The sequence below is a fragment of the Tripterygium wilfordii genome, chromosome 16, assembly GCF_013401445.1.
Source record: "Tripterygium wilfordii isolate XIE 37 chromosome 16, ASM1340144v1, whole genome shotgun sequence".
Classification (NCBI taxonomy): Eukaryota; Viridiplantae; Streptophyta; class Magnoliopsida; order Celastrales; family Celastraceae; genus Tripterygium; species Tripterygium wilfordii.
Window position 1 is genome coordinate 10457421 of NC_052247.1, and position 25945 is coordinate 10483365.

General features: G+C 37.0%; 5 protein-coding genes across 5 annotated transcripts; 2 read left to right on the forward strand and 3 right to left on the reverse strand.

The window, feature by feature from the left end:
• Positions 1 to 286: 286 nt before the first annotated feature.
• LOC119980638 (tetraspanin-10) lies at positions 287 to 5272 on the reverse strand. The gene is made up of 11 exons (XM_038823426.1): positions 5066 to 5272; positions 4435 to 4547; positions 4271 to 4325; positions 4131 to 4186; positions 2935 to 2982; positions 2389 to 2437; positions 2146 to 2229; positions 1404 to 1471; positions 1147 to 1272; positions 958 to 1033; positions 287 to 637 (listed from the first exon to the last, which is right to left on the reverse strand). Exons 1-11 carry the CDS (start codon positions 5132 to 5134, stop codon positions 572 to 574), a joined length of 810 nt encoding a protein of 269 aa, XP_038679354.1. The 5' UTR covers positions 5135 to 5272; the 3' UTR covers positions 287 to 571.
• Positions 5273 to 9101: 3829 nt separating this feature from the next.
• LOC119980784 (LIM domain-containing protein WLIM2b-like) lies at positions 9102 to 10113 on the reverse strand. Its single transcript, XM_038823576.1, has 4 exons — positions 9976 to 10113; positions 9768 to 9870; positions 9484 to 9587; positions 9102 to 9398 (listed from the first exon to the last, which is right to left on the reverse strand). Exons 1-4 carry the CDS (start codon positions 10111 to 10113, stop codon positions 9102 to 9104), a joined length of 642 nt encoding a protein of 213 aa, XP_038679504.1.
• Positions 10114 to 10467: 354 nt separating this feature from the next.
• LOC119981445 (remorin 1.4-like) lies at positions 10468 to 11884 on the reverse strand. The gene is made up of 5 exons (XM_038824566.1): positions 11599 to 11884; positions 11289 to 11339; positions 11129 to 11216; positions 10907 to 10988; positions 10468 to 10822 (listed from the first exon to the last, which is right to left on the reverse strand). The coding sequence occupies exons 1-5, from the start codon at positions 11720 to 11722 to the stop codon at positions 10622 to 10624; spliced, it is 546 nt and encodes a 181-aa protein (XP_038680494.1). The 5' UTR covers positions 11723 to 11884; the 3' UTR covers positions 10468 to 10621.
• Positions 11885 to 14257: 2373 nt separating this feature from the next.
• LOC119981316 lies at positions 14258 to 17344 on the forward strand. Its single transcript, XM_038824394.1, has 3 exons — positions 14258 to 14313; positions 14630 to 16863; positions 16949 to 17344. The coding sequence occupies exons 2-3, from the start codon at positions 14635 to 14637 to the stop codon at positions 17204 to 17206; spliced, it is 2487 nt and encodes an 828-aa protein (XP_038680322.1). The 5' UTR covers positions 14258 to 14313; positions 14630 to 14634; the 3' UTR covers positions 17207 to 17344.
• Positions 17345 to 19515: 2171 nt separating this feature from the next.
• Positions 19516 to 25056, forward strand: LOC119980785 (cingulin-like). Its single transcript, XM_038823577.1, is given in 12 exon segments — positions 19516 to 20198; positions 20453 to 20653; positions 20747 to 20817; positions 20819 to 20864; positions 21159 to 21278; positions 21374 to 21378; positions 21472 to 21496; positions 21580 to 21582; positions 21696 to 23432; positions 23545 to 23700; positions 23858 to 23988; positions 24583 to 25056. Coding segments are annotated over 12 exon segments (2820 nt in total). The 5' UTR covers positions 19516 to 20120; the 3' UTR covers positions 24830 to 25056.
• Positions 25057 to 25945: the final 889 nt, after the last annotated feature.

Sequence of the window (25945 nt, forward strand, 5' to 3'; positions counted from 1 at the left end):
AATTATGATTTGGTTCACAAAATTCTTTTTCTTTTTTTTTTTGTTTGTTTTCTTCTTTCATTCCTTCTGAGAATAAGTTTTGAGAAAATATATCAACTCTATATACACATTATATTTTGTCTTTTCCCAAAAAAAAATTATTATTATATCTTTCGGTGTAAACTCGAAAAAATGAACCCGCTTTGAGAAAAATAAAATATCATATATTACTTAATGAATTTGAGACCACTATAACATTGATGTTCTTTCAAAAAATATAGGATCTTGGGAATTCATTGATAAAATGTCGTATCAAGTCCTTTTTTTTTTCTTTTTCCTGCGACCAATATTAACAAAAGATGTCAAGAAGAGAATAGGAGAGAAGGCTAAGATGTTCGCAAACATGTTTACATCATGTCAGTAGAATGATGGACATTTACACATGATTGTATGCAATGCTTTTAATAAAAGGCATCTGCCCACAAACAATTGGCAATTTAACACCACTAGGGTGGTAAACCTCTCAAAGGTTAATGAAGAGAAATGTCAGTAACCATCGATTCCCAAATTAAGAAATCCATCTTCTCTCTTCTCAAACTTTAGAGTAGCTTCTAGCGGCATTTCGTCTTGCGCAGCATCCCACGAAGTATATCATTGACTAGCATTACACAAAAGAACAAAAAGACTCTCAGAATACATAGTGCTAACAAACATAAGAGAGGTGAAAAAGAGCTACATTAAAATCAAATTGTTGGAGGTCATAACTCATATGTCACCGTCATGGAAGGCAAAACGATATATAGATGTATTATGACCAGTAGGGTTGGTTTAAACAATCTTGATAATGGAACCTTCTAGTAAATTCAACCCTCACCAGAAGTCGGAAAGGCGTAATCTTGAATAAAAAGTGCATTGTCCTGTATTATGTTTTCATCAACAATAATTAATAGATTGTTGTTGTGGCAGAGAGAATCTTACCAAAGTAACAAATAAGATCACATTAAAGATTGCAACCACCCTCCACTCAGTTTTCATGTACTGTGCAACTCCAGCCCTGAAAACATGATTTAATATACTATGCTTACTTGCAGTAAGAGCATCTATACATACTTGCCTAAACAAAAAAAATAAAGAAAATAAGAAAAAGTCAAAAAGGATGATGCATACTTGCAGGAATCGCAGTTGTAGCACTTGATGTTTCGGGAATTTTTGTAGAGCTTGCAGTCATAGTTGGTGCTAACTGGATGAAAGCTCAAGTCATAGTAGGAGGCATTGACAGCAGGGTAGCCACAACTGCAGTAAAAGCTCATGCCTTTCATTATAGAAAATAATTGGGGGTTTGACTAATTTGTTACATAAACATTTAGCTGGGTCTTGGTAATAAAGGGGAAAAAAATCAGGTGAAAAACCAAGAAGGAACGTACTCAGATGGTGGCCGGCAGCAACCAGCTTCTATGGGTGTCAGTTTTGCCGATTTATACTGTTTAAGAGTCTGCAAAAAACAAGTTCATATATTATCAATGTCATCATCATTATCATATGAGCCTTTATCTCAAAAGTTTGACTTCAGCTACATGAGTTTATGAGAAAATCAAAAGAAAGCACTCGTGTATTCATTTGATCTAAGGTAACATTTAGCTGGGGCTTTATGCAGTTATCGTGTATTCATTTGAAATAATTGAGGTTTTGCCCTTCACTGCTCTTACTGGACTTACATATCATATATTTTATTTTAGTCCTACTTAATTTAATCTTTTGGAATCTAAGGTTTGTCTCCACATCTCCACTTTTGAATTCACTCCTAATATTATCTCATCTTGTATAACGAAATCATCCGCAAACAACATACACCAAGATACCTCATCTTGGATATATCATGTGAGTTCATCCATCATTATAACAAATAGGAACGGGCAAAGTGCCAACCCTTGGTGCATACCTATTGTAATGGGAAACTTTCATGTAACTCCTCCATCAGTCCTAACACTAGCTACAACCCTTTTATACATATTCTAACTCATAGTAATAAACTAACTGGGACTCCTCTATTCTCTAAAATCCACCAACATTACTTCCCTAGGCACTCTATCATATCACCCCAAAATCCAAGGTCATGGAGGCAGATGAGCAGTCATAACTTTAAAAGTGAAAAGGTTAACTTTTTACCTTATATTTTCTCGATAAATTATTGCAATCTTCAGATTTCACAAGACAACTCTTCAAGTGCTGCCAGTTGTGAGTGTTGTTCAGCTGGAAACAAACATGAAAATCAGTCATTATTGGGAGCAAAAGACAGGAACGTTTTCTATGTGTTATTGTTCAAATAAATGGGTCTTTGCACTTGATAACTGTTTGGTGCCGTCGATACATCAGGAAGCCTCAAATAGCTATTGCCTGAAAATTCATTACCTCCTTAAGAAACCATGAACTGTAATCTTGAAGTTGATACTCCCTGTACCTGTCCAGACAAAGATCTCAGAAAACAATTGAGAATGATCCCGATAATAAAAAACTGGGTTTTATATCTAGTAATAGTAGTAACCCCATTCTGCTCACAAATTAAATTTAATCTGAAATGAGTGACTCCTTTTCCAGAAATGGTTGGAAATTTATGTGGAATGAACAGAGAGATGGAGCTTTGGGACTAAATAAATCGGAACTAGGGGGATTAGATACCAAAAAAAAAAATGATGCGGGCAGGATATGGTTACGAGTTGTGGGTCAATCATGCTCAAGCATATACTTGTTTTGAGTTCTCATTCTTTTTAAATGAGCTATCATGAATTGATAACAGGAGGTGGTTGATAGAGGAAGAACACGTGATAACATAGCGTCATGAATAGAAAATTTTTCATAAATGCTAAGCGAGTATACCAAAAGCAGGATTTAACCATCAAGAATCCTAAAAATAGATGGAAGCACTCCTCGTATTGGAAAAAACAACCATTTTCTTACCTCAAGCCAGCTATGCTGTGACCGGATCCATTATTTGTTACTATAAATCTACAGAAAAGAACAAATAATCCATTAATTGCTTTGCTAAAAAATTAAAGTAAAAAATATCAGAGTTCTCTACAACACTTTTAAGTTTTAACACGTGCAAAAAAAGCACAACAGTTTTCGATAAATGAAATATAAGCGGCACACCATCAATACATTCCAAATCTAAAATTATCCATGACTCAATTTTCCCCAGGCCCAACATTCATCCATTTAGGGGAGAAAACAAGGAGACGAAGATGAGGAAATAAAGTAAGAAGAGCCAAGAAAAAAATATCCTCATGTGGTCCATCCATAAAGAGGATACCAAAATATTTCTATCAGTAGGGCTATTCCAAATATAGATAAGGTCATATACAAGACCACACAAGCCTTGATCCAATTTATGAACAAAGACAAGTTGGTTACGAAGAGTAACTTTAGTCATCTTATTAATGCAAAACAGGTTCCTTTCCCTTTCCTACTCCAAAATTTCTACTAGAGGTTATATTTAAATCATAGAGGACATCAACTGAAAAAGAAATACATATGCCAAGAGAATAATGTCTAAATACGATAGATAAACATGCTGACTTAAACAATGATGCTCATTTATATATGATGTTATTGAATTCAACACCTCACACTTCTTTCAAAATTGGCAACATCATATCTATAGCTTTTCCTGTCCGCAACCTTTGCTTATCAGTATTTATATAATACTCTTATGTTCTTAAACAACGTCATAATCCCTAGAGAGCCTGTGTGTTGTTTAGGGTGGGGAAAAAAAAACAATCCTTGCCTTCAAAAGATATAGCAAGCCAACTACACAAGGCTCTTAACAAATTAACCTAGACAATATGCAAAGAGCTGCCCAAATTTTGTACCAATGCATAATAGATACCTCACTATCCCCAATCATTCAAATTGCAGGTTTCAATTGAAGTAGGCCTTACTTATTTACTGAAACCTGGCTTACTACGAGCAGCGAAAAACATGAAACAGAATGCTGATAAGACTACTAGACTGCTTTAGCAAAGATCATTTATGAAGAACAAAGTGTTTGTCAAAAATATAACGAATTTTAGGAAGAAAACATGAAAGCAAATTTCTTTACATGCCTTAGGGAAATTTAAGAGAGAAAACCAAACCAAGCTACTAAAAATACTTACGCCAATACTGTGAATACCAGAATTGCCACCAAAATGATGAATAGCATAATCAGATACTGCAAATTATAAGTCAAGAAGTCCCAAGGAGAAAGAAAGGAAGAGAGGAAGTAATAACCCAAGCAGCTATTTACTAAGGATACAATCCACAACAATATAGAGTTGTTCTTCAATGCGCCCAGGAACCCAACTATAGATCTACAAATAAAAGAAAATTTTGTAAGGAATCTCTAGAAATGCTCAGAAAATAAAAGGCAACACATGGGGAAAAAAAACAATATGGAGTAACAGAGAAAGTAAAGCTTACATTATAAGGATGAGAACCCCAAGGCCTAAAACAGGGAGAGTAAGTGACTTCCGACAACCGTCATGATGAGTGCTCATCCACACCCCAAAAATGATTACAGCAATAGCTACAAGCTGCATAATGAAAGCAATAAATCAGTCAAAAAAGAGAAAGAAACCCCCCGAGGCCCTGACTCCTTGAGGAATGGAAACAAGGGCAGGCATACATAACTTGCTTCATGTTCCTCATTCTTTTGAACTACATCACATTCAACTATTAACCATTCAAGAAAGCAAAATTTCTTGATAACCCGTCATAAATTTAGGTGTTCAGCAAGTATACACAAAGAGAGAACTTACAAAGAATCATCAATGGAAAATGAATTTGAGAGGGAGATCCAAATCAAAGATAACATATAATGAGCAATTCAAAAATCCCTATAATAGAAAGAACCTTCCCCCCCCCCCCCCAAGCATTATAACCCAACAACAGAAACGTTATAAATGTCAGAAATAAAAATATAAAACCCGGTAATCTGACAATGTGAAGAAGAACCCAAACCGGAATTCATAGCTAAAAACAAGACCAACATTAAAGAGGAACAAATTTGAAAAACGAACAAGGAATAAAGAAATGTGAGAAACATACATACCATGGTGAGAAAGTTGACACATCTGAGTATAAAAGTGCTGGTTCCTACTCCCATTTGCTCCCTCTGCATTTCCACATAAAGCAACAGAGAGAGATTGGAAGAGAAAGAGAGACGAGTAGCAGTAATTGCTCGTGAGATAACGAAGAGGCAGTTGCACACTTGCACTTGAAGGCTGAAGCAAATGAGAGCAAGGAGAGAGAGAGTAGCCAATAGACACCGAGACCGAGGTCACTTTAGACCTTTTAGTCAACTGAGGAAGACGCGTCACGCATGCACAGACAGTGATACCCGTTTGATAATAATGGCTTCCCACCACGAGACGAGACACGTCACGTCAGTGCTTCAACAAAATAAGAGCAACTGTAACGATACTACTAAATGGCCCAACAAAATTGGTCCCAATTCTACCCAATCCCATGTGGCATGCCACACCATCAATCCACATCAGCATTTCACTCCTATTTAAACAATACCTATCACTTTCTCTTTCTTCTACCTTCCACATTCTCTCTCCTCTGTTTGTTCTCTCTCACTCTCACGAAGACAACCCACCACCACCAACAGCAAGAGCTCTCCCGTCCGATCGTCAATCAGAGCTGTCGACCCACCGAACAAAAGCGTCCGACCACCACGATCATTCTTCGACCCTCTATCCCACTCATTGCCGCTCATATCGTTGGAAAAAAGAACACAAAGGACGAAGGTCACCGAGACACAAATTGCGTAGATCCAGTCACCTCCAGCGATGTCTTTGACAACTGACCCCATATTTGGACTCCACACATCGAGGTGCACCTTACCCATACATTTTCCGACAGAAAAGCTACTGAAATCCGACACCCCGAGCCAAATACATTGTTTTCAAAAACAATGTAATTGTCGTGCATGAGCTTCCAGCCACCTCCAATGTCGTCTCTGGTCACCTCCACCTCCAGCAATGTCTCTAGCCACCTCCAACAACAATGTAATTTTTTTTTATTTTTTTTTTTGCATATTTTGGAAGATACACTGTATAGTAAACAATATAGCACTGTGTTTGACAACTATTTGAATGAATAGGTACAATGTTTCTACTTTGTTATTCTTTGCTGGTTTATGCACTACATTTTTCTCTATCTTATATTTGTCTATTATGGAAATGACCTTGTTTTGAAAACAATGTAAAAGCAAGTCTGTGTGGGAAAAAAACAATGTTATAACAATGTAAATTACATTGTTTTGATAAATTTGACAATTTACATTTGTTCTGGAAATTACATTGTTTTGATGAATTTGATAAGTTATATTGTTCTGAAAATTTGATAAAAAATCAATGTAATCTCATGTCTGTGTGTAAAAAAACAATGTAATCACATATTTGTATGACAAAAAAACAGTGCAATTTCATTCATTCTTAGCAAAAAAAACAATGTAATATCATTCTTTTCAATGTAATTCGTGATTATGAATGATTTACTTGTTTATTTGTGATTAAATGAAATGTGATGAAATAATGGAAGTGTGAGAGAAAAGGAAAGTGAGAAATAAATGAGGGAATTTTTGATTTCTAAATTTTAAACAAAAGAGAATGGAGAGAGAAGAGGGAAATTGAATTTTCAAAAAAGTTGTCATGTCAGCAAATATGCCATGTTAGTAGTATTATGTGGCAGTGACACATAGACTTGGGACAATTTGGGTTAAAAAAAGTTGGGCCATTTAGCATTTTCGCAACTATAATGGTGAATTTACATTAAAAAAAAAATGTAATTATGAACGAAAATGCTAAATGGCCCAACTTTTTTTAACCCAAATTGTCCCAAGTCTACGTGTCACTGGCACATAATACTACTGACATGGCATATTTGCTGACATGACAACTTTTTTGAAAATTCAATTTCCCTCTTCTCTCTCCATTCTCTTTTGTTTAAAATTTAAAAATCAAAAATTCCCTCATTTATTTCTCACTTTCCTTTTCTCTCACACTTCCATTATTTCATCACATTTCATTTAATCACAAATAAACAAGTAAATCATTCATAGTCACGAATTACATTGAAAAGAATGATATTACATTGTTTTTTTTGCTAAGAATGAATGAAATTGCACTGTTTTTTTGTCATACAAATATGTGATTACATTGTTTTTTTACACACAGACATGAGATTACATTGATTTTTTATCAAATTTTCAGAACAATATAACTTGTCAAATTCATCAAAACAATGTAATTTCCAGAACAAATGTAAATTGTCAAATTCCAAAACAATGTAAATTGTCAAATTTATCAAAACAATGTAATTTACATTATTATAACATTGTTTTTTTCCCACACAGACTTGCTTTTACATTGTTTTCAAAACAATGTCATTTCCATAATAGACAAATATAAGATAGAGAAAAATGTAGTGCATAAACCAGCAAAGAATAACAAAGTAGAAACATTGTACCTATTCATTCAAATAGTTGTCAAACACAGTGCTATATTGTTTACTATACAGTGTATCTTCCCAAATATGCAAAAAAAAAAAAAAATTACATTGTTGTTGGAGGTGGCTAGAGACATTGCTGGAGGTGGAGGTGACCAGAGACGACATTGGAGGTGGCTGGAAGCTCATGCACGACAATTACATTGTTTTTGAAAACAATGTATTTGGCTCGGGGTGTCGGATTTCAGTAGCTTTTCTGTCGGAAAATGTATGGGTAAGGTGCACCTCGATGTGTGGAGTCCAAATATGGGGTCAGTTGTCAAAGACATCGCTGGAGGTGACTGGATCTACGCAATTTGTGTCTCGGTGACCTTCGTCCTTTGTGTTCTTTTTTCCAACGATATGAGCGGCAATGAGTGGGATAGAGGGTCGAAGAATGATCGTGGTGGTCGGACGCTTTTGTTCGGTGGGTCGACAGCTCTGATTGACGATCGGACGGGAGAGCTCTAGTTGTTGGTGGTGGTGGGTTGTCTTCGTGAGAGTGAGAGAGAACAAACAGAGGAGAGAGAATGTGGAAGGTAGAAGAAAGAGAAAGTGATAGGTATTGTTTAAATAGGAATGAAATGCTGATGTGGATTGATGGTGTGGCATGCCACATGGGATTGGGTAGAATTGGGACCAATTTTGTTGGGCCATTTAGTAGTATTGAATTATGAATGGCTCATTGGGGCCATTAGATTTTTGAAAATTGAGATTTGGTGACATGATAAGGAATAGATGTAATTTGGTCCACCATGTCTATTGTTTTTCTCCAAATGGATCTCTAACATAACACAAAGCAAGTCAACATGAGAACCAACCAAAGTCTCAGGGACAAAGCTACAGAGGGATCAGGGGGCACCGCACGTGCCCCTGGATTTTGAATTTATTTTACCACACATATATATTAGTTTAGATTTGATCCAAAAAGCTTTGAGTTGTCTAACGATAATGGGTGTTCATGCTTTGTCTTATGCTTGAGTTTGTTTCTTCATCGCATCATCGTTTTGATTTTTTTTATAATTATTTATTTTTTTAAGTCGAATCTCGTTATCAATATAGTCATTGGGAATCTTTGATTTTCAAATGTAGTCGTTAAGAATCTTTGCATTTCAAATATAACCGTTAAGAATCTTTATTTTTGAAATATATCCGTTGGGAATCTTTACATCGAAAATCTTTACTTTTGAAATATATCCGTTGGAAATATTTACTTTTAATTTATAACTAATATTAATTATTTTTCCAAAATTAATGTATAAACTCCAATATATTTTGTTTAATATTTTAGTGCGGTAGAGATTTAAAACAGAGATACTGATAGTACAGTTGCGGTTAAATAGAAAAATTTGTAAATGGTCAAAAATGATATTTCAACAGGTAATATAGAGGATTTGTTAAGAGATATAACATGAACACTCTAAAGAAAGCCAGTGAGGTGTTGTCGACGAAGGACGGTCAAATGAAGAATTTGAGCAATGTATAGATAGTGTAGGAGCAAAAAGGAAAACAAAAATGGTGTACAGAAAAAGAAACTGAATCTTTATTTTCTTTTAACCCCAATGAGGAGGACCAATACACAAAAGTATCTACTATTGTTCTTGTGTGATTGTTGTATCAGTGTTTGTTGCTTCTTGTTTTGGTTCTGGCTTCACTTCTGCTTCTTCTTCTTCTTCTGGTTTTTGGTCGGCTAAAGGTGTTGTATTCTTCTTCATTGAAGCAGTCTTGATAAGATGATTGTAGCTGCCTTTCTCCTTGAACAATTGGGAGAAGTGGGGCTTGCAGTAAAGGATCCCATCAAGAGCTGCATAGGATGATGGGTTCAGGAAGCAACCCCCATGAGAACACCTGAAGCATGATTTATGGTAGAATTCTCCCTCCACAGTCACCTGCTCCAAGTTTTTATCATATCAATAGTAAATTAGACTTGCCACATTGTGTATAAATCACATGAATGTTTGATTATGTACAGACCTTCTCTAGTGGGTATGCAGTTTTCTTACAGACTGCACATTTGTCTTGTGTGCCAGAAAACATAGAAGAAAGTTTGCTAGGAGCCCTGGCCTGTAAAGACGAGAGTGAATGTATATAACAGATGTTATAAACATTAAATCAAAAATATTAAACGGAGAGATTCAAATACCAGTCCATTTGGTCTGTTTGACTTCAAGGCTGTAATGATAGAAATATAAAACTCATATTACAAAAAAAATTTAATGAAATGGGATTTAATCAATATAAGGAGATCTTAATTAAATTACATGATCGGAATTTCTTAGTGAAGCATCCAGTCTCCTTGAAAAGCTGCTCAAAATGAGGTTTGCAGTATAAAACTCCGTCCATCGATGAATAGTTCCCCATCTGTATTTACAATTAAATCAAATGCTTCAAATCTTAATTAACAATACCTACTTAAAAAATTGAATCTGATAAGAAAATATGTAGAATACATATATATATATATACCTTAAGAAGTCCATTGCAGTGACTGCATCTGAAGCAGGTTTTATGGTAAGGAACTCCATCAGCTGATACCATTTCAACAAAATAAACAGTCTTATCACAAGCCTTGCATTTCTCTACAGTACCGCTGAACCCCGCCATTTTTTTCCTCTGTATTTGATCTAGAAACCTAACAAAGAAGCTCTGATCCAACACAAGAAGGGGAAAAAAAAGAGAGTAAATGAAACACAATAGGAGTTGTCTTATTTTTCTTACCAATGGAACTATCAAACCTTTTGTTACTTTTAAGGTGCTTTATGTTCAGCTGCTAATAATAGATGAAAGGTCCTCATTGAACTGGAAAAATGGATGGAGAAGGTGAATTGCACCATTTATTCAAGACCATATATATTTAGGGTGAACTTGTAGAGCTTCTGGACAAATCTCGTTTTATCGGTGAAGTTATAGAATAGATGTTTTAGATAGTTTACTATATTTGAAGTCCTACTTGTCCAAGTATAATCAAGGTTGTTATGACATTTGATAAGTTCAATGACAATCACATACAAAAACATATACTTATATTGTTCTGTAGCACAAAACTAGAGACAATTCCAAAGCCAAAACCAAACATGGATGATCGATCGAGCAGGCGTAAAAGTAGAGCAAACTAGCTGCTAAAGCATGAAAAAAACTTCTTTGGTATAGTTCCCGTTGCGCGAAATTTCTCTGCACTTGCATCAATCTTTATAAACTCTTCACTTTTCTTTGCTTCAACCATGGCTTTCTTCTCTTCTGCTTCTCGGTGGATTTCTGCTATTCTGTTCTTAATTTGCTCCGCGTACTCGGCCTTTTTCTTTTCCAGTTTTTCCTACACAACACATTAACAATTTGTATCAAACAGAATTGTTTCAGTACCAAAGTGATAAACACAACTCAAAACAGAATTGGGTACCTCAATTTGCTTCAACTTTGCCTCCACAGAAGATTTCTTGCCATTCTCCCAAACTCCGATCGACGAAAGCTTCTTACATGCCCTGTTCAACCATTTCACTGCGTTGCTTAATCCAATCATAGAAGAAGCTCATCATGCAATGGAGAATTGAATTATAATATTCAAACATTTGTAGTACTGAAGATCAATATAAGAAACCTGTCAAAGATGAACTTGTCTTACTTGTTATCCGATTTGGCCTTCTCATTGTCCTCCCATGCTTTGATTAAAGCCAATCTTTTATCGGTTTCAACCCTTGAAAATGCAGCATCTGAAAGTCATAAATAAATGACATAATTTTCTCATATGACTGAAGTTTTAAAGCTAATCAAACCAGCATCACCTCTATCAACAGAACCCCTTGAACTTCTATCAGTCCAAAGATCTGCAACCTCTGTCATATTAAACATTTGAACAAGAACAAACTCAAAACTTGGGTTCCATAGCATGAGTTAACTAAACTTTTTGAAAGTTGAAAGATTATGTACTGCAAAATTAAGCGAAGTTTTAGTTATCATGTAAACTATAAGCAGATTTGGAACAAATTCCCAGATCAAAATCCTACAAATATATGTATAGAGAAATGAATGAAAATCCAGAATTTCCCTCAGTTTTCCCAAGAACCAAACAGAAACAGAAACTAGGAGATATACTTTCAGAAGGTGGGATCAATCCATTCTCTTGATCCAAGTCCTTTTGTGGTGCTGCTTTTCCTTCTTCAAAAAGTGCATGCTTTTCAGGATCAGATTTGGCTTTCTTGTGCTCCTCATCCCCCATAATTTTAATCTCTTTTTCTTCAATCAACCCACAGAGACTTCAGAGAAACTGCAGAAAACCCCAATGAGATTAATCTCTTTTATATCCAACAACACCACCAGGTGACAATTTAACATAGACCAATGAAGGAGAGGAGAGACTCTTGTCTTGTAAAACTTACTTGGAAACTCCTAGGTGGGGTTTGGCAGGTAAAACCTTAAAAAAAATGGAAGTTGGGTAACAATACACATTGTGAACTGTACAAGGCTTTCTTTGGGCTTTTCCTCCCAACTAACTAACTTTGTTTGATGTTTTCTTGCCGTTTAGGTAGCTTTTGTACTGTACTTTAACAGAGAAATCGTGACTCTAATGGAGTGGATCCATAATTTGACAAAAAACAACACCAATTAAGATATTATACACGTCAGTAGGATATCTTTACTTGTATCTCTACATTTGGGTAAATGATACATTTGGTCACTGATAGATAAGATCTGTTATAACTCATCTCTTACGTTCCAAACGTTATGAATTAGTCACTCACTTTACTAAGTTGTTGAGCGGTCACTTTTTTTATCATTTCGGTCAGTCAACGTGTTGACATGACATCAAAAAATTTTAAAAATTATTTCTTCCAATTAACAATTGCTTACATGGAAATTTTGGAATTTTTTTTTTTCAATTAACAATTGCTAACACGGCATCATTTCCTCTACTTTGTCAATCTGCCATTTTAGCTCCCTCTCTACTTCTCCTCCTCGACAATTTCAGCTCTAGCCCTCTTGTTCTTCATCTTCTCCTTGAAAATTGTCTCCAAATCACAATCAATATAGGCGATTGCTCGGATGATGCAGCCCCCTTTCCAAATCCTAGCCAGTTCCCCCATTTTCAAGTTTCATCCCAGCTCAATACTCTTTGAACGGATCAGATTCATCACCTGAGCATAACTACATATCTTCGACGCTCGGATGACTGACCAAAACGCAACAAAAACTTCCCGAACAATTCAATAAAGTTAGTAACTAATTTGTAACATTTGGAATGTAGGGGAGAGAGCGGGGAGAGAGCGGTAAGAGACCCTATCTATCAGTAACTTAATGTATCATTTACCCCTCTAAATTTGGTGTGAGCGTGACATCATGTTTTTTCCCCATTTTTATCTCTCTTTTTTTTAAATGTTGCTGCATGGGATCGAATTAGGGCACATCATATGACATAATACAATATTTGTTAAGATATGAGTCCACATTACCCATAACTCTACACACACTTCTGATACATTTTATGACCGTTGTACACATTACTTTTGTAATTTCTTTATGGCCTTGTAGACACAGTCTATAAATACCCTGATATTACTAAAATTTCTCCACCAATAGAAACTGACCACGTGACGCACACATGTCAACTGGACCAGAGGAAGATCACGTACCGATCGAACTACCCACCTCAGAAGAATCACTTGTCTACAATTTAGGTAGGTCAGTACTGACCGACAAACCTATCACCGTGTCCAAGCCTTGGTTGTTCACCTTACCCGACCAAGGTGGTTCGTCCCACCCGACCGAGGTAGAAAGGCTTGACCGACCTAAATAAGAATAGTCCAACAATGAAGAAGTCCCAACAGGACTTCAACTCTCAACGGAGTCAAACTCCCCTTTGGAGAGAAATACGGATGAGATTTACCCTCCAAGAAATCCTCTAAAAAATCAATGAGAGAGTTCGACTCCTATTACAATTCAAACTGCTCAACACATATAAAAAGGGGATATCCACCCTCAAGTAAAGATTCTAACTCCTGCTCTATCTAACCTGGTTGATTTGTCTAATAGGGCAGACCTATTTAAGGCATCATCATACCCGATCACTTGTTTTGTAATTTTAACTTGAAAAGGCTTCTTTCCTTTAACTCTTCTTCCTCTCTCAGTCTCATATCTACATTCGTCTTTGTAACTCTCTCTACAACATCACAAAATATTACAAGATTATGTTCAAGATTTTCATGCGACTTGCCAACATACGTAAGATTAATGATTCTATCCATAAATAAAGTTTCTTGGCTAATTTTTCCATTAGAATAACCACAAAAGAGTAGAAGGGCATGAACTCATGTCTATTATTATTTTTATTATTTTACAGACAAATAGGGACTCAGGGGTTTGAATCTAGGATTAATTATACTTTTAGTCACCGAAAGATTGGCTTTGTTCATATTTAGCATCAAAAAAAATTTTGTTACAAAGTGGTCACCCATTGTTCCAAAATGAGACTATTAGGGGATTCGGTCAGAATTGGTACAATTTCGGGCAGGGTCTCCGCTGACGTGGCAAATAGTCAACGTTTGCAAAATTGATTGTGCTTATTTGGATGACAACTTGGCACCCAACTCATCATCTGCTGACGTGGAAGCTGACGTGTCTTAGGGTTGCATCTCTTGGCGCGAGAATACCCAAAAAAATCTTTTTATCCCCCCATTTCTAACCTAAGCACATAAACTCAGCTCGTGAGTTGAGTTTAAACACAAATCACAGACTGAAAGACCTAAAGAGGCTGCTCGATTCCATCCCTACCTTCATTGCGATTCCAATCATCGGGATCTACTCGATCGTTAGGTACGTACTCTTGCTGTAATAGTTAGAACTTTCCCTCTTGTTGTTGTTGCGATTCGATGTTACTATTTGAGTTTGTGATTTTTTTTGTTTCGATTGGAGGTTAGGGTTAGGGATTTACTCTATTTCTCGTATCTGGAGTAATTTATGTTAAGTGTGGTCCCATAATGTCATGAAAATGGTTTTTTGGTGGTCCCTAGTGTTTCTGAAAAAGGGTGATTCCCTTTTTTGTTTGTTTATGGTTCTATTCATTGTTTATGTACTGTTAATTGTTTATGTACTGTTATGCATGACCTGCATGGTGTCTCATTTTTGTCAGGAAGAATGACAGATGGTGTGGTCCCAAGTGATTTTATAAAAGATAATCGAGTTGGGGAAAATAGTGGGGTAGTTGATAATGAGGTTGAAGGTGAAATTTCTAAAGATGATGAGCTTGATGATGATGTACTTGATGCATACCTAGCTAGTGTCGAACAACAAGTTCTGCCTGCTGAGAATTTAGGTGAAGATGAGATTTTGGGTGATGGATCAGATGGGGACAATGGGGAGGACAGTGATGATTCTGAATTGGAGAGTGGTGAGGAAGATGATGAATATAGTGAGGTTGATGAAGATACTGTAAATGAGGTTGGTCTAGATAATGATGTCGTTCTAGATGATGAACATGGAAGTGATAGTGATGACCCTGATTTTGAAGTAGGCTATGTTAGTGATGAGTTACATAGTGTGCATTCTTCTGATGATGAGATTGGGCAGAGACGTGATAGAAGGAAAATGCCAGAGTTTAATACAAATACTGAGATGCATGATGTAGTGTTTGAGTTAGGGATGATCTTCACTTCCTTAGATGAATTTAAGCAAGCAATCATGGACTATGCAGTGGCTAATGGAAGAGAGATTAGAGTTGATAGAAATGACAAGAAAAGATGCCAAGTGAAGTGCAAGGAGGGTTGTCCATTTAGAATTTGGTGCTCCAAGATTGGTGGTGAAGAGACATACCAAATTAAAACCTTTGTCAACAGGCACAACTGCAGTAGGACATTTATAGTCAAACAAGCTTCAACTAGATGGTTGGCTGGAAAAATTTTACCAAAGGTTAGGGGTGAACCAAGGGTCAAAAGCATTGATCTTGTTCTCTGGATCAAAGACAATCTGTCCATCCAGGTTAATAGAACACATGCATTTAGGGCTAAGAGAATTGCACAAGAGATGATTGATGGTACACATAAAGAGCAGTATCTGAGGCTTAGGGATTATGGTTCTGAGGTCCATAGAAGCAATCCTGGGAGTTCTTGCTTTCTGAACATTGTTGACAGACCAACTCCAGACACACCAGCAGTTTTCAAAAGAATTTATATCTGCCTTGATGCTTTAAAAAGGGGTTTCAGGGCTGGGTGTAGGCCACTCATTGGCCTTGATGGTTGCTTTCTGAAGGGTATGTATGGGGGACATTTATTGACAGCAGTTAGCCAGGATGGGAATAATGTCATATTTCCTATTGCTTGGGCAGTTGTTGGTAAGGAAGATGGTGAATCATGGACATGGTTTTTGAATAGATTAATTGAAGACATTGGACCTGTGGAAGAGAACAGATGGTCATTCATGTCTGATAGACAGAAGGGATTGGTGCCTGCTTTGCAAAGGTTAGGAGCTCGAATTGAACATAGATTCTGTGTCAGACATATATACAACAACTTCTCAAAGAGGTTTAAGGGGTTGCAGTATAAGAGGCAACTCTACAAGTGTGCAAAAGCAACAACACACCAAGAATTCCAATTGGAGATAGAAAAGATGAGGAACTTGAATGAAGCTGCTTATATTTGGTTGCATGATATCACACCCAATGTATGGTGTAAAGCATTCTTCATGACACACTCAAAGAATGATGCAATCCTTAACAACATGTCAGAAAGTTACAATGCTAAGATCTTAGAATATAGAGACAAGCCCATCATAACATTGTTGGAGGAATTGAGGTTAGAAGCAATGAATAGGCATGTCAAATTGAGGAGGAAGATGAGTAGATACCATGGAAGGATAGTGCCAAAGGTTGCTGCTAAGCTTGAAATTGAGAGGGCAAGTAGTGCTTACTGGACAGCACACTGGCCTGGGGACAATGACCATTCTGTCTTCCAAGTGACCAAGAGACCTGATCAGTTTGTTGTTAATCTTAGGGATAGGTCATGCTCTTGGAGGGTCTTTGACCTTACTGGCATACCTTGTTGTCATGCCATGGCTGCAATAGGGTATGTCCAACGTCAAGCAGAGGACTTTGTGAATGACTGTTACACCAAGGAAGCATATATGAGTGCATATGAATTTTCTGTGATGCCAACCAATGGAACAACACTGTGGCCAAGGGTTGGAGGTGATCCAATTCTGCCTCCCAAACATAGCAATGCACCTGGGAGGGCAAAGAAGAGGAGAAGAAGGGACACTGATGAGCCAATAACACCAAGCAACTTGAGAAGAAGATATCCAGTTGTCAAATGCACTAAATGTGGAGTGCAGGGGCATAATCGAAGGACTTGTAATGGACCAGATAGGAGGGAGATATTAGAATGCAATTATCTGTCTTGAACTATTTCATTTATTGTTTGTGAAATGTAATTTACATCCTCATGTCTAATATATGCAGCAAACCAATGCACATACACAGTCCTCGCAAACACCAGTTGGCAGAGGAGCATCAACCTCACACCCTCTAGGTCCAACAAGATGTGCACCTGTGCGGAACAAGCTTTGGGCAAGGAGGGCAGTATCACAACATACACTACAAGCTGCAACGTCAACTTCCAGATATTCATCAATTGTTACTGCAGCTCAAGAAGGGAGTAGTCCTTCAGGCAACAATGCAGCAAACAATGCAGATCACAATGATTGGAGTTGGGCATGAAGGTGGAAGTTCTTCATTTTATTTGCTACTTGTTAATATGGGAACTTTAAGTACTATTATGCTAATGCGTTTGAGGACTTGTATGTTCCATTCCTGAAGATTTGACAAGCATCTACTTTTGTTTGGGACTAACTATTATGTAGCCTTTTAATGACTTGCAGATGCTATTTAAATATTTCAATGACTGCTTTGAGTTTAATATTCTTTTGGTGACTAATTTGAAACAACTATAACTTCCTATAGTTTGAATAATGCAAAGGTCGATTTTGTTTGGCGGGTAACCAAACTAATTGACAGGTCATTTTTTTTAAAAAAAAAAATTCCACGTCAGAAAATATTGACCAATAAAATTCGACTATTTGCCACGTCAGCGGAGACCCTGCCCGAAATTGTATCAATTCTGACCGAATCCCCTGATAGTCTCATTTTGGAACAATGGGTGACCACTTTGTAACAAAAAATCTTTTGATACTAAATATGAACAAAGTCAATCTTTCGGTGACTAAAAGTATAACTAACCAAGTTGGGCCTTGAGATTGAGCTTCTCCAAACCCAATCATAAATGGAAGCCCAGTAGTATTGGGCTCACTTTTTAAATCATGGGTAATTGCCCCTTGAAATGTTGTCAAAGCCCAAATCTAGTGTGTATACGGCTAGTCAAACAGGTATGACTAAAGCCCAATGAGATAAAATTGACCAACAGAGACCCAATACATTAAAAGTTTACATGCAGGGGTTCGATTCTTTTTAGTTTTTACAAGCTCAAGGCCCATCCCAGATATGACAGCTCAATTCCCCTTCTTTTTTTTGTGAATACTCATCAAGACATATGCACGTGCATGAGTCCATTCCGCTAGACAGCCCACAACTTGGCAAGTTATATTCGCCTCGACCTCATAGTCACTTCTACTTGCAACTCGACCTCATGTACGAGCCAATCACTGGCAATCCCTAGACATTACGCCTAATCAATCGAGCAACTTGGTCCTTTCTCAAGCCGACCTAGTTACTTGCGCCATAATTCTTTTGAAGATGATAGCCACACTTTTAGACATTATTCTTTTTGCTAAACAATCATCAACTGGCCTATTAGCCATAACCTCTTTCCCACTCTGTACATTGAGCTTTTCTAATGAAGGTCTTTATACCTTCCAATAAATTGGGTTGGGTTCTGAATAGATTCGACATAACACACAAACCCAACAATAATTTGATATTGTCTGCTCTAGCTGGATCGAAACCCTCATGGATTTGCTCTTCCAGACCCAACGTCCTCGCTTAGGCCTAAAAAATTGTCTACTCATTAGTGGCCCAACTAACAACCCACAACCTTTACAGAGTTCTCTCAACGAAAGCATCAATAATGAAACCAGAGAAATTCAAGAAGAATACCTTTCCTAAACTCACGTAAAAGCAAAGAAAATTTGAAATGAAAATCTCAGTTTTTCTTATTAATCAAAAGTCGCCATCATACGAATGACATCTAGCTTTTATAGCAAACAAAGCTACTCCTAATAAATGTAGAAAACTACTCCTAATGATAAAAAAAGTCTACTTCCTAAAATTCTGCCACGCCACTTAGCTGTTATTGACAATCATGGAAACTAAATATTTTCGTACTCAACTAGCAAAGGCAACTTCCATAATACTTAGGATTGACAATCCCCTTGACAAACATGTGAACTCCAGCCGTGTTTGCCAAGTCAGCTTCATTCTCGGGATGTATGATGTCAGTTTCACGCTCTGCATGGTTTGATTGGATTCGATCCATCTTCATCTTATAGTAACGAGCCCGATTATAAGCATTCTTGAGCTTTCACCCCGGATCCTCATCATTGGCTCAAGACTTGCACCCATCCCATCTATGATGACGAGCTGCAATTTAAGGATTATATTTACCAATTAATCATATCGGACTTCTCATTTGACACATGCTTTCTGCAAATCACCTTTCTCCCAAACTAGCTAGCTTCGAAACTCATCTCACATGAATGTCATCTACTCATCTCCTAGAGGTCCTTCACTTGCGTATCAATACCACACCTTCCTCAAGAAGGTAAGTCCATTACTCTAGAAAACATTGTCATCTCTTCCTATCGTAATGTCCCCACACTGAAACAATCTTGATTTATGCAGTCCAAACTGGACCTTTGATCCCCAAACACCATTTTTGAAGAGCCTTCAAACAAAAATGTTAGGGATCTCAATAAATGGGATCCCAGTCATTCTAGTAATCAATCTTGATAATTGATTGATATAAGTGTAAAAGTTTACAAAACTTGATGCACATCAATGAATGGATATGATGCCTTCAAAACCTTCACACGAGCATCCCTAGCATCCTTCTCGCTCTTCTTCTACTGACTTGACGGTTAGAGTCTCTTTTGGCCGGCATTTCCCCCATCTCGAGCTTTTTGACTATCATTGCCCATGTATTTTTCAGGTTGCTGATGCCCGCATTAATTTTTTCCTCAATTGTAATTTGAACATCTTCATTGTGCTTTCTTTCGCTAGTCTTTCTGGGCAACGATCCTCAATATATTCCATGTAGATGTGAAGTTCCCTAGATTGCTTTGCTTTGCTTTGCATCACTTTTGGATGGTTTATACAGATCTGCTTTTCTTTTTAATTATCTTGTCGCACTAAACTCCCTCTCAGTTTAACTCGTTTTTCGCTCAGTTCGACTCGGATAAATTGTTATTTGAACTCTCTCTGCAATCTGTGCCGTGTATGTACCTCTGCATTTACTGGTTTTCTGTGTACATTTGACGGATAATGCGCCAAGGGAGGACAATGTCTACTTCTGTCTCTCGCATTGAAGTAATCGATCACGGAAATGCTGGTTTGAAGGCGAGTTTGGCCTGAGCTCCGGTGAGGCTCCGGTTTGCCGGTGGAATTTTCTTAGGAGGCCAGGATGTTCAGGTCTGCGAGATCGAGGAGCAAGAAGAACAAGATCGAATTTGTGTTCAAGTTGCAGTTTCATGCTACTCAGGTACTTCCAATTTCGTTTTGTCTACAACGATTTTGGTACTCTGTGAATTTTTCTCTCTCTTTTTTTTTTCTTTGGATTTTGGGCCCTATTTTCGTTATTTGGCAATTCAGACCTTCTCTAGCCATTCAGTTTTGTTTAGATTGTTGAAAATTTTATATGGATTCAATCATCCAAATTGCACTTTTTAAATCCATTTCAATTCCCGGGTGTGATTAGAGAGAGAGAATTGAGTAACGAATGGTTTGTGATTTCAGGTGTCAGAGATAGCTGCAGAATGTTTGATGATATCCGTGTTGCCTGTGGATGTGGGGAAGGCAACTGTGAGATTAGAGAAGGTTTCTGCACAAGAAGGATGCTGTCGGTGGGCAAATCCGGCTTATGAAACAGTGAAATTCTTTCAGGACTCAAAGACGGGGAAGATCAATGGGAGACCATACCGCTTTAATGTCTCAACGGTGAGAAATATAGTTGATAGAGTTTTTTTTCCCCGTTGAGTGTTATAGTTTGTGTAATTCAGTTTCTTGGGTTGTTGTAGAGATTATCCAAAGGTGGTTTCGTTGCCAATCGTTGGGGAAGTTTCAATTTATTTTGCTGATTATGCTGAGGCAACTAAAGCTTCCACTCTCTCTTCCTCTTAAGAATTCAAAACCCAATATAGTTGTGCATGTGAGTAATCTCTCTCTGTACATTTATGTTCATCACAATTAGAAAACTTGACATCTTTTTTATTGTCATGAGACATCTCTTAACCATTGTGATTAACATATGAAAATACATTGGATCATTGATGCAGACCATTGAGCTTTGGCTGTTGATTTTGAATAGATTTCGATCCAGAGGCTAACAGAAAAATGTTGTTCCAAGGTAATAACAGATATCATTGTTATTTCCTTATCATTTTTAATTTTTTTTTTCTGTTGGTGTTCTCTGAGATTTGATGGAGAAATTTATCCTGTTTAGAACTTCTGCAGAAAGGTCAAGGATTGTGAAGACACAGTAATTATGCCCCTGGATAGGAGCTTGAGGACCCAACTAAGCTCTGGTGATTCAGATGAAAATGTCAAGGGTGACTTTATTGAAGTAAAGACTTTATCCTTTTGTCTGCTAAAACACTTTCTCCACCACTTTATTCTCTTATTTCTTTGTGATAATAGATAATACTATTTCTTATGAAGACAAAGTAGAGTAGGGAATGGTGGTGCTAATGGCTGTTGCTTTTTTTAACAGTTGGGTTTTCATCCTTCTAAGTTAATTCTGTTTTACTGTTTCATAGGATGAACATCCTTAACTCCAAATGTGTACATCCTTCTTCTAAGTTAAGACAATTTGCAACAGTTGGGTTTTCCTTCTTCTAAGCTAATTCTGCTTTATTGTTTCAAAGGATGTACATCCTTAAGACAATCTGTAATGGTTGTGTTTTCCTTCTTCTAAGTTAATTATGTTTTATTGTTTCCCAGGATGTGCCACTTACAAATGGTAACCGCAGAACGTCACTGAATCATGCCTCGATGCCTCAAAAAGAAGCAGCAAATGCTCCAATCACATTCTTTGAGGAGAATCAGAGAACACAGTGGGAGTGAGTGGTCAGGGGGTTCTGATCTTGGAATGAGTTCGGACGAATCTACCAATGGTTCTCATGACAGCATTCCAAGAGAAAGATCTCAACAGGCTTCAGAATTTGAAATTGAAAATCTCAAATCCCAACTTGTTGCTTTGGCTAGGCAGGTTGATGTGTCAGAGTTGGAATTACAGACTCTGCGGAAACAAATTGTCAAAGAAACAAGAAGAGGACAGGATCTCTCAAGGGAAGTAATTATCTTGAAGGAGGAGAGAGATGCCCTCAAACAAGAATGTGAGAAATTCAAGTCCTTTCAGAAGACTGCAGAAGAGGCAGAGAGTAAAAATAAGTTACAGTTTGAGGGTGGGGATCCAAGGGCTCTGCTAGACGAGGTCAGACAAGAATTGAATTATGAGAAAGACCTAAATGCCAATCTTCGGCTACAACTACAGAAGACACAGGACTCAAATGCTGAGTTAATTCTTGCGGTACAAGACTTAGAAGATATGTTAAAGCAGAAGAACAGGGAGTCACACAATGGTGCGAAGAAATCAGGATCCTGGGAGAATGAATTCAAAAGGCAGTCACAACAATCCTCTGACTCTTCGGCAACCATAAGTGAACTGGAATACTATATAGAGAGCTTGGAGGAAGAAGTGGAGAAGCAAGCACAAGGATTTGAAGCTGATCTAGAAGCTGTTATCAATGCAAAAGTTGAGCAGGAGCAAAGAGCCATCGGAGCAGAGGAACCTTTGCAAGCGGCAAAGTGGAAGAATGCTAATACTGCTGAGAGGTTGCTGGAGGAGTTTAAAAGGCTCTCTGTTCAAATGGCCTCGACCTTTGTTGCAAATGAGAAAGCATCCATGAACGCACTGGCTGAAGCTAGCGAACTTCGTTTGTGGAACACCACACTTGAAGAAATGCTCCAGAAAGCTAATGAAGAGCTTCAGTTGGTTAGGGATGACTATGAGGCAAAATTGTGTGATCTTTCTAACCAACTAATTGCTAAAACAAATCATGGAGAACAGATGATGTTGGAAATAGATGTCAAGTCCAATGCGCTTGAACATCAAAGGAAGCATGAGGAAGGCGTCGGTGGGGCTTTATCTAAAGAGATCCTAGAACTAAAGGTTGAAATTGAAAGGCTTGCAAAAGTGAATACTATCCTTTCTGAAAAAACAGAACGGACGGAAAAATTGAGGGATGAACTGAAACAAATGAAGGCATCGATTGACGAGGCTGAGATGCTGGTGCAACGAGGGGATGTGGAGAGAAATGAACTGTTGGGTACAATTGCATTGGCGCAGAAGGAAGCAGAGAATTCACAGAAGGAAGTAAAGCAGATGAAATCTATCGAAGTTGAAAAGGAGAAAGAAATTGAAGACTTACGATCAGCGATGGATACACTTAAATCTCAGTGCAACGATTTAGAGCATTCTTTGTTTGAGGAAAAGACGGAAAAGGTAAAACTCAGAAAGCAGGCATTCCAATTAAAGGGTAACCTTAAGAAGAAGGAAGATGCTTTTAACAGTATTGAGAAGAAGCTCAAGGATAGTAAAAGGCGTGGAACAAATTCTGATGCAACAAAAATTACTTCAAGAAACAACAAATCATCTCCAGTCTCTAATGGCACCAAAGAGGTGGCAAATCTGAGGGAGAAAATAAAATCGCTTGAGGTAAGTGTACAACAGTTAAGTAGTTGATCTATTTGTTCTGCAAAATTTGTTTCTTGTGTGTTTGTCTGAGTTACGGCACATGTGAAGAATTCTTGTTGATTGTGTTTCACAGGGACAGATAACGCTAAAGGAAAATGCTTTAGAGACCTCTACAAATTCGTTTTTGGAGAAGGAAATGGATCTTTTAAACAAAATTGAAGAGCTAGAAAGCAGAGTGAATGAGCTCAGGCACAACAGTACAGAATTATGTGACTACGAAGTTCAAAAGGTTGACATTTATGTTTATCATATAGTGTGTTAGATATATGCATATGCCAGTGATATATATATCAAAGGCTAGTAACGATCGGTGCAGTATTTAGGAAATTAATTCTCTACATGGGTTTGACAGGCACTAATTCTCTGATATTCATTGTGAGATGCAGGGAGCCAAAGATTTAGTTGGCATTAGCTCGAATGATGCTGCCACCGAAGAAGTTAGAATGACGGATGAATATCTAAACAGCACAGCCTGCAAGTATGGAGAAAATGTGAATGCAGAAACATCAATGAAGAGGTATGCATTCAACTGCCTATGCTGAGTGGTAAGATGTGTACTCACTCACCATAAACAAAGAGATTACATGGCAAATAAACGAATTGTTGTCAATTGATTCCAAGTTTAAGAAAGAGCCGAATATTAATTGATCAAATTCTTCACTCCAAGGTCTGATAGATCTTTTTATTTTGAGGAACTGATTAATAGTATGAGAATAAAGATAGTCTCATTCTACATGTTAATACTGACAACAATGAGAGTTATTGTAAGAGGAAAATCTGTCGACTTTAGAAATCGTGAGGGTTCAAGTCCCTCTATCCCAAAAAGGACTCTTGGGATCCGATTCCCTAATTATTGTTTCTGTTCTCTTTTCCTTTTTGTTAACGTTTCAAAAGTCGTTATCTATCTCATTCAAGGTTATGAGTTCTAGCAGTGGGGGAGATTGGAAAATAAGAATATTTTATAGGATAAAACCGTGAAGGGAGGGTAAGAAAGCCCGCACCGTATCCCGGAGCAGATAATAGCTGGATGCTAAAATACACATCCAAACCAATGCTAATGCTATTCATTTCTTAGTGACATCTAATTCGTTTTTTTCCCTCTCTTCTGCAGTGGTGTTGAACACCTTTCAACAAATAGAGAAATGAATGTCTGTGCTACCAATAACAGAGATTGCAACTTTAATGAGTTATTAACGGAATTAGTATCGCTGAAGGAGAGAAACGGCACAATGGAAAGTGAACTCAAGGAGATGCAGGAGAGATATTCAGAAATAAGTCTGAAGTTTGCAGAAGTAGAAGGTGAAAGACAACAGCTTGTAATCACTGTACGTAACCTCAAAAACTCCATGAAGAACTAACAATTGATTCTTGATATACTTATACCATGTATGGTTGAAATAGCTTGGTGTGTACACAATGCAAATCTAGATGGGACAGTCCCCTGAGATTCAATAAATTAATTTGTACAAAACTAATAGAGATATCGAGAAATGCCAATGTAATTTAATTTTCAACGTGATTGTAATTTTGAATCAATATATTCTTTTGGTTTTGCATAAGTATTAGAAAAGCATTACAGGCTAGAGTTCTATCTCTTCACCATTATCTGTTTTATTCTGCAACTTTTGCCAGGATTTACGCAGAATTAGTGATGAACTTCAACGTCATGTCACATAGGAGAGATTTTTGAGGGATGAATGAGGTAATTTTCCATAGTTGAGCGATGAAATTAGAAGTAAAAATAGTTTGAGAATGAAAATGAAGTCACACAGTGAAGGGACGAAAAATAATTATATTTAACTGCTAAATCCTTGAACATTCTCCAATTTTATATCGGTGTTCCAAACAGACACAATATCTTCATTACAATTTATGAATTAATTGCAATGATTTACAGAAGGAGAGAGTGAGAAAGATCGCATAATTAATTAAGCATTTTTCATCTTCAATTGACTTTATATTTATAGCAAATTTGGTTTATCAGTATGTGTATATATAGAATACATATATAATATGTATATATTTGATTGTCTTACAAATACTTATGGTATGTAAATCATGAACAGAAACTAGTAATGAATGGCTTTGTTTTTATCAAAGTCAATCCTTTGTAACTAAGCAGATTTTGCATCTTAACACAATTTGTTAGGTGTGATTGTTAGTTAGTCATGTGGATTAAACAATTAATAATTTCAAAGACTTCACTTTATCCTTTTGTTCTAACTTGTCTTCCCAAGTAATTACGTCTTCTTTGTCAACACACCAAAAAAAGCAGGAAATTTGATGCTCTGAAAACTCAAAACTCCAACCATAATTATTCAATGCTACACTCATCTAGAATTGGTGGACATTTCTCGTAGATTCCAATTCGTCAAGTCTTCTTCAAGAAATTGACCGACATCAAAAATTTTGTTTGTGAAATTATCCCAAATTTAGGATAGTCGACAAGTAATAATTTCCAAGAGTCTGGAGTC